Raw genomic sequence first — 12,564 nt, forward strand, 5'->3', positions numbered from 1 at the left:
ATCCTTAAGAAAAAATCCTACAGCATCTGTATTATCACTCGCTTTCAAATACTACCAGTTATGAATACTACCACTAGTAATTTCAACTGTGAAGCCATGACTACGCAACAGCCAATCGGATGTCAGTCAACAGATAGGTCTGTCATAATCGCTAAATCAAGAAATAATCCAGCGGTATATATATACACACAATGAGAATGTTATTGTTATTAAAAATTAAGATCGACATGCTTACACTGTGCTGACCCACAAAAATCTTTGGACCGTGTGACCCACAGTGCTGAGTTTACTTCATGAAGTAACGCTTTGTTACGTAGCTAATGCGATAAACGTAGACTCAGCCAAGTGGGTCAATGCCACGCTCACTGCTATACTATGGGTTACAAATTAAGAGTGGGGCGACATAGCTCAGGAGGTAAGACCGATTGTCCGGCAGTCGGAGGGTTGCCGGTTCAAACCCCACCCTGGGAGTGTCAAAGTGTCCTTGAGCAAGACACCTAACCCCTAACTGCTCTGGCGAATGAGAGGCATCAATTGTAAAGCGCTTTGGATAAAAGCGCTATATAAATGCAGTCCATTTACCATTTACAAGAGATATAGGACTAATATTTTTTTTGTTGAGCTTTAACAATAATAATAATATCTCAAATGGGCCTGATATTCCTGTTGTTTCCCCGTAGCGCGTCGCGGATAACGTCGCGTTTGCCGCAACGCCAACACAAAAGGGCTCTACTGGCGAGCTCGTAAACCGAGGCCCGTCGCCGATCGCTCTTCTCCGCTCGACGGAACGTTCGCGCGCATCCGCTCGCGGAGGCTTCCGAAGCCTTCGTGACGCCGTTGCCATGGAAGCTGAAAATAAACAAACGTCGCGAGTTATAAATTCGACCGCCGCGGGTCCAGAACGTCCCGAGGCCGCTCGTGAGCTCAGATTGCGTAATACGGTGTTCGGTATTAAAATCGGCTCTAATGGAGCGCATTTACTTGGACGGAGTACACGAGACCCCCCTTGAACTCAGGAGTATAAATTCAGTTTAACTGTGTGGGGTGGATTGTAGTAGCTGTGCAGGGCGAAGCCATGGCCAATCCCCCTGTTAGAGGGGGACTAGGCATTTACAGAGACATGGGGGCGACGTAGCTCAGGAGGTAAGAGCGCTTGTCTGGCAGTCGGAGGGTTGCCGGTTCGATCCCCTGCCCTGGGCAAGGGTCCCTGAGCAAGATACCTGACCCCTAATTGCTCTGGTGAATGCGAATGATGAGGCATCAATTGTAAAGCGCTTTGGATAAAAGCGCTATATAAATGCAGTCCATTTACCATTTACCAGAGCATGCTCAGGACCTTGGAAAAGTGAATTTCGTTGGCTGGTGGATGCTCTTGACAGGGTGCAATAAGCAGTATTGCATCACAATGTCATTGCTTCCAGTTATTTTCCTTTTTCTGATTGCAATGTCTATAAGAGAATAAATTATCCATCGTGAATTATTTATCATCTTCGTAAAGGAGGGTGGACAGCCCACCTTTGATTTGTATCTTGTTTGATTCAGACGGGTGGAAATCAGAGAGGGTGGCAGTTAGGGTAGGGGATCACAGCTCAGAAGGTGTCGCAGCAGGGGATCAAACCCCAGCCACACGGGGGGATTAGTGTACGGCTTGATGAGGGTCACCTGCCCTACGGACCATGCGTCACACCTCGTCCGTAACACCGCCTTTCTCTGTCGTAACAGCTGCCTTCATAAACCCGATTGGACTGTTTGATTTATACGCAGCTTTGGATGAGAACGGTGGGTAGAGGGACGGGAACAAGAGCACTCATAAATCCCAAATGTATTCATTAGGGAGAGAGCCTGTCCTTTCCACTGGAGTGCCGGTGGTATTCGCGTCCTTGAGCTGTTTTTGAGAATCACGCTGGCCGTACTGACCCCCGTCCGTCTTGGATGGCTCCAGGTTTTTTTTTTTGGCGTGAGTGACACAAACGCTCACATTTCAGACCTTCCTTACCGCGAGGACGGGGGATAGCGTGAAGATTCCGACGGTAAGACACGAGCACAACATCAAATAAGAGTGTGGAACGGCTGAGAGGAGAGGAAGAGGACTGAACGACCAGTCTATGAAAACACTGCAGCGCATCCTGTCTATGATTCAATCAAAGCAACTTTTCACTAATTTAATAAAGACTGATCGCAATGTAGTCTATTTTATAATTCAGTCAAAGTGAATCCTGACTAATTTAATAAAGACTGAACACACTGTAGTCTATTTTACTCTCAGAGTAGGCTGTATGAAGGTTCTGCAAGTTCTCCTCTGCAAGCACTAAGCACGAAGGAGAAAAGGTGCACAGGTAACAGTGACACAGGTGCGTTAAAGTGCACAGGTAACAGTGACACAGGTATGTTTAGGTGCACAGGTAACAGTGACACAGGTGCGTTAAGGTGCACAGGTAACAGTGACACAGGTGCGTTAAGGTGCACAGGTAACAGTGACACAGGTGCGTTGAGGTGCACAGGTAACAGTGACACAGGTGCGTTGAGGTGCACAGGTAACAGTCGCACAGGTGTGTTGAGGTGCACAGGTAACAGTCGCACAGGTGTGTTGAGGTGCACAGGTAACAGTCGCACAGGTGTGTTAAGGTGCACAGGTAACAGTGACACAGGTGTGTTTAGGTGCACAGATAACATAGTTACAGGTGTGTGTGGGTGCTCAGGTAACACAGGTGTGTTGAGGTTCACAGGTAACAGTGACACAGGTGCGTTGAGGTGCACAGGTAACAGTCACACAGGTGCGTTGAGGTGCACAGGTAACAGTCGCACAGGTGTGTTGAGGTGCACAGGTGAGGCTAAGGCTCGCACACTCACAGCGTGGACGACAGAGGCCGTGGCGGCGCTGAGGTCGCTGGGCTCCTGGGCGTGGCTCATGGCTCCGCAGGCTGTGTTCTGCTCCTGCTGCTGCGCTGACGCGGGTCTGGCTTTAGCCTTTCTCTTTCTCACTCTGACTCAGCGGGGAGCTTTTGGGCAGCATAACCTGGAACCAGAGAAAACACAGGACGTAAAGATACACGGAATGTAAAGATACACAGGACGTAAAAGATACACAGAACGTAAAGATACACAGGACGTAAAGATACACAGGACGTAAAGATACACAGGACGTAAAGATACACAGGACGTAAAGATACACAGGACGTAAAGATACACAGAATGAAAAGATACACAGGACGTAAAAGATACACAGGACGTAAAGATACACAGAATGTAAAGATACACAGGACGTAAAGATGCACAGGACGTAAAGATACACAGGACGTAAAGATACACAGAATGTAAAGATACACATGACGTAAAGATACACAGGACGTAAAAGATACACAGAACGTAAAGATAAACGGAATGTAAAGATACACAGGACGTAAAAGATACACAGGACGTAAAAGATACACAGGACGCAAAGATACACAGGATATAAAGATACACAGGACGTAAAGATACACAGAACACAAAGATACACAGACTTAAGAGCTCTTTCTGTTTTATGGCACATGCATCATCACATGCACAGTAATACACAAGAGTGGCATATAATGTGAAAAAGACTAATGGGGAAAAACAAGTCTTTCTTATTAAAAAAAAAAAAAACCTTTAAAACATGATTTAATCAAATTATCTTTAACAACAGTAACTGGATTATATAGTATACGGCAGTAACACCTGCAGTTAATGCTTTAAATTGCAGGTTTCATAGCCTGTAGAGTAAATCGTCCAATAAGATACACAAGCACTTGCATGAGTTTCAGCATAGGAGTCATGCCTTGATCGCTGTATCTTAATGGCGAGCCCATATAAGATTGTAAAACAAGACGGAGTGATGTTCAGAGCCAAGAGTGACACGTCTACCGTTGTTTCTCTGAAAAAACTAATCTAATTTATCTCACAATTACCACCACGCTTATCTGATAGGCACTGGAACATAATCGTATATACTTGTAATTGCATATTTGATATGTCAGGGGCCAACGAATATTTAAACAATAGCCCTTGGAAAGCAATTCGCAAGCTTGGTTAGGGACGCTCGGTTGGCGCGGCAACTGGAAACCCATGGAAACCGACCCCCCCCCCCCCAAATTCCCGAGAACTTCACAGCTCCAGTTTGGAAGTAGAACGCGGCAGCTGCAGCTGCTCAAAATGAATGGGAAAGGCTTTGGTTTGGGAGATGTACCTAGTTAGGCTAATACGGTCACATTAGTTTTTATTTGGCAGGATTATTTTTGTCTGATTCTGATTAGGCAAATGTGATTTCAGTGCTAGTTTTGTACTTGGCAGGACTGTTTGTTTGTTTGCTGAACAGGTTACCTTACAGGGTTGGAGTCCTGATCTATGTGGTCACTTCTGGCACTACGATCTTTACTCAACTCTAGTGTGTTTCTTTTGCACCTCTGCACCTTGAACTGATGCACTTGTTGTACGTCGCTCTGGATAAGAGCGTCTGCTAAATGCCTGTAATGTAATGTAATGTAATGTAATGAGATGAGTGGAAGAGGCATGAAAAGCAGGGTGGGTAAGGGGAGGGGGGGTCCCCTGTCAGTTGTCAGTGGGGGGGGTAGGGGGGGGGTCCCCTGTCAGTTTTCAGTGCGGTACTGAACAGAGCCACAGACGGGAGGTGTTGATACGCGAACGCGTCCTCACTCCTGCAAGGTCCTGACCCGTGTGCCGCCCGATATCGCCCAGATAATACCGCTACTGCGGCGACAGCAGTCTGATAAGGCGGGGAAATCTGGCCATTTAACGTTCGTACACTTTTCAGGCTCGGACAAAGACCCCCCCCCCCCCCCGGACAAGAAGTGACAAGAAGCCTGGACACTGCCCCCCCCCTTCCCCCCCCCCGCACAGACACAGATGAACTCTTTGTCCTAAGTACATTCTTGCGGCACTTTCAATTTTTTAACACGAGGACTGCCAGCCTTGCACTATAGCAAGGTCACTGACGTATTTGCCAGAATTTATTATTAATATTTTTTGTTAAGGAACAGCAAACAGAGCAAACCGGAGCAAGGCATTTGAGGTCCCAGAGCAAGCGAGCCACATTAAAACACCAACCAGGCCAGCCAGCTCCGCCCCTTTTTCATGTTAAACGATGATCAATATAATCGTAAATATGGGTCATTAGTGTTAATGGGTGATAAGTAACAGCTCCTTGACGTCGATGTGCGGTCAGGGCTTCTGGCTGTAAATCGCCGGGTAATTACACGCCAGGTTAGCAAAGCCACTGCAAGCAGTGTTCTCGAGTTCCCGAGTTTGTGCTGAGACTTGAGATTTTGCAACCAGTGGACAGTTGAAAGTTATTATAATCCCATAAAGTTTGTTCTCATCGAGGAGTTTTGTTTTTTCCTTTTTTTCCAACCACAGTTGATTTTTTGGGGAGTTCAGGACCGGTCAGCCAGTTTTTTTGTTTTTTATAAAGGGTCTTCGCGGCACGGCCATTTCCCAAAACCGCTACACAAATAAAAACGAACTCTTATTTTTTTGAAAAGCAACCGGATCTTGAACGAAAATGAATATGCACAGCTGGGCTTACTCGTCTCTGCTGGAGTAAGGACAGAATCGCTCGCACTGAAACACAAAACCTCACGTCCAGAGCAAAACAACACGTGTGTGTGAGCATGTGAGTGTGTGTGAGTGTGTGTGTGTGCGCATGTGTGTAAGGCTGACAGAGAGAGCACAGGGACTCTGTGTGTGTGTGTGTGTGTGTGTCTGCATGTGTGTGTACATGCACATGTCTGTGTGTGTGTGTGTGTGTGTGTACATGCGCATGTCTGTGTGTATGTGGGTGTCTGTGTGTGTGTACATGCACATGTCTGTGCGTGTGTGTGTGTGTGTGTGTGTGTGTGTGTGTGTGTGTGTGTTTGCATGTGTATGTGTGTGTGTGTGCGTGTGTGTATTTGCGTGTGTGTGTGTGTGTGCGTGTGTGTGTGTGCGTGTGTTTGCATGTGTATGTGTGTGTGTGTGCGTGTGTGTGTGCGTGTGTGTATTTGCGTGTGTGTGCGTGTCTGTGTGTGAGTCTGACAGAGACCTAACAGCCCCCCTGCCCAGCAGCACACCGGGGCAGCCGCTGTGGCGGGAGACTCATTCGCGAGGCGAGGGAAGTGATTAAGGCCCATTAACCTCCCAGCAACCGTCCCAGCATGCAGCAGGTCACAGCCGGTCCATGCCCCGCCCCACCGCTGCCCGGCGGTCCCACGGCCTGCCGCCCCACCGCTGCCCGCTGGGAAAATGCTGCTCCTCGCGTTACATCATCGTTCAGTCCGCCCGGCTCACCCCTTCCCCTGCATCCGAAAACGTGGCAGAATAACTTCAAATGCAGGGGGCGAAGCGAAAACTCGAACACAATCCCCGAAATCCGAGGAGAATCAAAAAAAAAAAAGGAGGCAACACAATGACTGAAACATGAGGAGGTCTTAAAGAGGAGGAACGAATAATCCCCCTCACAGGTAAACTCGGGTGATCTGCTTCACCTCAGCGCGGTGTCCGATTAAATCCAGTTTTAAGGGTTTCGTCTCTCTGCTTAGCGTCGTTCGCAGAGTACCCAGCCTCAACAAAGGGTTCTGTTGGTAGTTCGGCTCAAAGGCCACACATTCTTCAATGATTCCTGAGGTATTTAAACACATAAAAGGCCAAGCTAATAATAATAAAAAACCTGGATAAAGAGCCAATCGTGTTCACAAAAGGCACTTGAAAAGGATCATTCTTCCCGTTTTTTGTTCGTTGTCATTTTCACAAGTGGCAGAGAGTCTAAACAGACACTGGGAAAGATGCTTGGTCTGCAGGACAGCTGGTTTCATTAAAGGACCGATTAGTCCTAACAGGGCGGTCAATTTTCAACAGGACAGGAATGGAAGCTGTAAATATTTCTGAGAGCAGAGGCGAAACTGCACTGAATGAGCTGCTATCGAGCACAGCTGAGACTGCACAGAGTAAGAGACCCACAGAAGAGACTTTAGAGAAGCTAAAGGGTCCTAAAAAGCTCTGGTAAATGTGGATGGCAAAGACCAGTCTGTTGTGGCGGTTAAAGCTAGCTGTTACGACCGTAAGATGGAGAGAAATCAGTTGTGCCCTTGAGTAATGTTCAGTAATCCCTTTGAAGTGTAGGTTTTCTGGAATGTTTTTTTTTTTTTTTTGTCGCCTGGACCGCAACAGCGGGGCCAGCCCTATAAACACGAACGTCTGTGACTGAGTGACTGAGTGACCGAGTGAGTGATGAAGCTACACCATTGGTCAGCCGAGTTATGACGTTACACCATTGGTCGGCCGGATGAAGTGTGTTAGGTCAAGCCATATACTAGGTTTTGACCTGGTCTTGTTCTCTCCAAAACTCCAAGTCAGTGTTCTAGAACGTCATAGCTTTCAGTTACCAGCAACGATTGTTACATCAGCATTAGAATGTTCAGTTAAGAATATTCTAATCACATATTTGTGACATCACACCTTAAACGGTTCAAAGGAACATCTGGAGACTGCGAAGCATACTGTCTGAACCTAATACAAAACCCAACGACAGGGATAAGGCGGCAGTGCACAGCTGACGTCACCAACTACCGCAAATCAAATATTTCGGTAGCAGTCAGGTCCTATGGTGCGATCTTCATGTGGGCTGTGATTGCTTCTTGCGCATTGAGGTACCATCAGGACAGAACAACAGCTGAGGACAACTAGGAGACTCCGAATTTTCCTGAGCAAAAACAACACGACAATAATGACAGCAAACACAAGTCAGAGAGAAATAATCGTATGTACAAAGCAGGGGGAAAAGAAAGTACTTTTCTCTATTAGCAGGGCCTAGGATTTGAAGGGGGGAGGGGGGGGGTCAATTCCATCTTAAATTCAGACAATTCAAAAACTGAACTTCAGTTCATGAATTGAAAAATGCCTCGAATCTGAATTCATGTTGTTGACTGAATTGAAAATGGAACAGGGCCCAGTCCTGCTGGCTGCTAAACAATAATTCCATCCTGTATTCCCTAAATGTATGCCCCTTTCTTTCCCTCCTGCTGGTCTTCCACTGTGAGTTTAATCCTGCTAACACTAACCCTCATCCTGCTAACTCTAATCTTAACCCAAACTCTAATCCTGCTAACCCTAACCCTCATTTTGCTAACCTGAACCCAAACCCAAATTTGATCATGGGACATCTTATCTCAGGACTTAGAAAGCACTAAAGTTCTTGAGATACATCAGCCCTTCAGGAAGAGCGATTAATGTGTGACAGCTATATCGGACACTAAAGGCACTTTTGAGTTGTGTTGGAGACAACCAAGTTGTGTTTTTTTTTCCAATATTTCACACAGAGTAACCATGGACACCATTATGTTGCAAATCACCAGACAGCCACCCCATTTTTAACATTATTCAGCTAGACGTTAGAGGTGGAAAGGTGCCCCCAAAAAATTAAATAAAAGAGAGAGGAAAGATGAGATTCAGCTGTACTACAGGTACGCAGACAGAGGTCAAAACCTGAGCATGAGGAGGAGGGAGATGGCAAAAAATAAAAGTGCAAAGTCATCGTCCTCGTCCTCCCCCCCCCCCAGATCAGCCGATGCTGTCAAGGTGACACAGGACCAGAGTGACTCAGCACTACAGACTGTCTGGAATTTCACAAAAACCTCTCTCACCGTCTGGGTCAGAGCAGCCCTCAAACACAGCACCCGAATCGCTACACACTGAGGTACAGATGGAGAAGCTGAATCATTACACACTGAGGTACAGATGGAGAAGCTGAATCATTACACACTGAGGTACAGATGGAGAAGCTGAATCATTACACACTGAGGTACAGATGGAGAAGCTGAATCACTACACACTGAGGTACAGATGTAGAAGCTGAATCACTACACACTGAGGTACAGATGTAGAAGCTGAATCATTACACACTGAGGTACAGATGGAGAAGCTGAATCACTACACACTGAGGTACAGATGGAGAAGCTGAATCATTACACACGGGTACAGATGGAGAAGCTGAATCACTACACACTGAGATATAGATGGAGAAGCTGAATCACTACACACTGAGATACAGATGGAGAAGCTGAATCACTACACACTGAGGTACAGATGGAGAAGCTGAATCATTACACACTGAGGTATAGATGGAGAAGCTCAATCACTACACACAGGGGTAGAGATGGAGAAGCTGAATCATTACACACAGGGGTAGAGATGGAGATGGTTGAGCTTTCTATCACCTCTCGATGCAGACTAAATTTTAATGCAAGTGAAATTACAGACAGAATGCACACACGCCGACACAAACGCCTACGTACACACTCACAGACAGGAATCTGAATGAAAATTAAAGCCTACGAACAAAACGATGCTAATTTATCAGTGAAACTAAACACAGCGGCCACAGCACTGAATCTGGCTCCAGGAGCCCAACTGGACAGGCACGCTAGTCCCCACCACGCCCCCCCCACCCCCCACACCATCTCTCTCTCTGACGTCCAGATCAACCACCCCGGGGGGGGGCGTGCAGTCAGACCTGAGAGAGAGCGAGTTCCCGTGCCCCGTGTGACAGCCCTGTGCACTGAAGCCTGAGACGGGCACAGGCCACACTGATGGGGCCCTTACGGCTCTTCTGGGACACTGGCACCATTTTCTGAGGGGAACAATGCGGAGGCCCATCTCATTAACTACACCTCCCCCATACTGTGGGGCTCACGTGGTCCCTCTCCAAACCAGTTAGGCGGTGGGGGCGGGGGTTTGGAGGGGGACGGGGGGGTGGACGAGAAGTTCTACTGAAGGTGCCTATCCCCTACTGAGAGACTAAGAGAGCTCACTGTGTGATACCATGCTAGTGATGCTTGGCCTTCGTTTCACAGCACCCCATAGCCTTCCACAGGTATGCTGTCCTGTCGCTCTGCACACATTCAGACGGCCCTGCCTTGTGCCATGTCCACTTTGGGACTCTCAAATTCGGTTTCTGCGTTTTCGTTTGATTTCAGCAACTGTACATGACCCAACGGCCCGTGCAGTAAGGTGTGAGGTAAAGTCCTGTTTTGACACTTGTCCACACGGAAACTTAAGAAACGTGGAAAGCGCGGTTGAACACTTGACTTTGGAACAGCCCGTTCACATAATTTTTCTTGCATGGGCATTTAATTTAATAAATAAGAAACAACCTAAACACAGCCGTTCAGGTGCAGGCTTGATGCAGAGCTGGATGTTCGGTAGTCTCTGGGTAAATGGTGAATCTGGATGGACTGAACAACCTGGTCCTGCCATTACGTGTACTTAAGTTTTTTCTGGGAGACGTGTGCCACAGTTTCCAATGAAAAGAGCCCTATTTCCAGTTCCTCCACCACACAATAAACATTTCTACTTCCTGTTTGCATGTTCATACAGTGGAACATATTTTAAAAAAGCAAGCTGAGAGAAGACTGGACTGAGCCAGTATACCTAACTACCAGACCTGGATCAAATACGTGTTTGTTTTGGATTCAGATACTTTTCTGTGCTCTATTGATCTTGCCTGGTGTAATTCAGCCTGCCAATATGGCAGAAGGCGGGGTTTGCACTTTTTGAGAGTATTTCACAGAGACTGTAAAAAATATGGACAAAGCTACTGTGACGTCACCCATTGCCTCTCCGTGGGTCTGTAAAACACGTTTTGAAGCTCAATGGCGGGCGCGGCCATGTTCTCGATTTGGAGCCAAAACCATAGAGTTAAGCGGTCTTGTGATTTTTATAATGTGATTGACAGTCCGGTGCGGAAAAGCCCATCAACCTGAACGAACGATTGCAGAACGAACTTGAGGCTAGCTGACTGTCTGCCGTTATGTTTTAAAATATATGATCAAATGTTGACGGAGTTTAATTTCCATCCGTGACTGTACTGTGTCATGTAATCACGTTATATGTATGACATTAATAATACAATTATGTTCAGTTATCTTCAATTTATGTTTCTCAGCAAAACGAATATGCTTAGCTAGCATATCAGCTTGCCAGTGAGCTAGGTAAGCTATCCGTGGTTAGCTCACGCATTAGCAATATGAACTACAGGGGAAGAACATCGACTGCACTGATGGTCAATCAATCAGAGATGTGTAGACTACTAGTGATTTGACTAGGCTAATTTTCATACAACTGTCTGGTAGACCCGCTGTTAACCAAGCAAGTTATCGTCGTAGGTTTTCGCCAGTCCGTTAATGAGCCATTAACTGCTACTACTCCATCGCCGTTTGTGGTGTTTACTTGCTGGGTGACGCTAGCTGACCGATCGTTTGCAAGTCACTTTTTACCGAATAAAAATTAACACTGTCAGTGGTGATTAACAAATCTACCAAGTATTTTAATAACTGATCTACAGGCGTAAATATGACAACGCACTTTGAAGAGCAAGTTTTCCACCTGTTGCATAAAGACAAAAATAATGTACATTGAATTTCTAATTATTATTATTTTCTTGCTAGCTTCTAGCTTTGTCACATTCGTGCAGCCTAGCCCAGGTAGACATTTACGGAATGTACACGACTGACAAGCCGTCAAACACGTTTGACAGATGGAATATTTGCCGGTTAGGGTTAGCTAGCTAGTCAAATGGCTTGGTAGCCGAAGTTGCGAACTGTTTTAGCATAGGCTACTGGACTACCACATATAGCAAATAAGCGTTAGCTGATTACGCTTTCTGCCAACTAATTTGGTTAAGTGGGCTAAAGGAAATAGTAAAAATGACTCGGCTACCGCAAAACTTCAGAGGACGATTATTTTATGGTCGTCTAGTGCAGCTGTAAATAGCACACGCTATAATGAAACCACTGCAAAATGGGATGCCTGCATTCTCTGACTTCGCACAGGTAGACCGTGGTCGAAGCCGCAATGTCAAGGCCAAGAGACGCCACCTCCCACCCCAGTGACCACAGATTGTAGAACCTACCGTAGCTCAGTCCTCCGCAGTAATCCGGAAGTGACGCAAGCTGTACCTCATTGGTCCAGAACAAATATTGGCACTGTGCCCAAATGACGCAATAAATCATGAAATCGACCCATGGACAGTCATAAGACGAATAAAATACACCTATTATGACTATTTGTTCTTGTGAGAAAAAATTATTGACTTTTTTTTTGATCGCATTTGTACCGTAGACTTACATGGAAACCGGATATGAAAACACCTATACTGGAGCCATCCGTAGTGGCGCTAGTGAGCAACCAGGAACTACAACACCAGGAAATGAGCTTCAAAAACGAAGTCTGGTTTTGGCCGCTTGGTATTTCATCGGTTCCAGTACACCAGACAAGATCAGTAAAGTGTAGAAAAGTATTTGAATCCAAAACAAATACGTATTTGACCCAGGTCTGCTATCTACACCACAAGGTAACGCAAATTTGCAGAAAGCCTGAGTTGCACTATAGTATATAGTGTAAATTGTCCATGCATAAATACATTATCTGTTCCCTCAGGGTAGAAGTCTCACTCTCAGTCCTGGCAGGTTTCCCAGTAATCAAACACTGTGATCAACGCCTCAGGAGCCAGCAGTGATTGTTCAGTATTATCAATGTTCCGGCCCCTTCTCCTCG

General features: G+C 46.3%; 1 protein-coding gene across 7 annotated transcripts in view; it reads right to left on the minus strand.

Annotated features, from left to right (window-relative positions):
- Positions 1-12,564, minus strand: part of LOC118233599 (anion exchange protein 2-like) — an 88,798-nt gene that overhangs the window by 39,062 nt on the left and 37,172 nt on the right. For all 7 annotated transcript variants that reach the window (XM_035429378.1, XM_035429380.1, XM_035429385.1 and 4 more), the window contains exon 2: positions 2,851-3,016. In XM_035429378.1, the coding sequence (XP_035285269.1) occupies positions 2,851-2,910 (60 nt within the window). In that variant the 5' untranslated portion in view covers positions 2,911-3,016. The remainder of the gene's footprint in view (positions 1-2,850; positions 3,017-12,564) is intronic.

The sequence above is a fragment of the Anguilla anguilla genome, chromosome 8 (genome assembly GCF_013347855.1).
Source record: "Anguilla anguilla isolate fAngAng1 chromosome 8, fAngAng1.pri, whole genome shotgun sequence".
NCBI classification, from domain to species: Eukaryota; Metazoa; Chordata; class Actinopteri; order Anguilliformes; family Anguillidae; genus Anguilla; species Anguilla anguilla.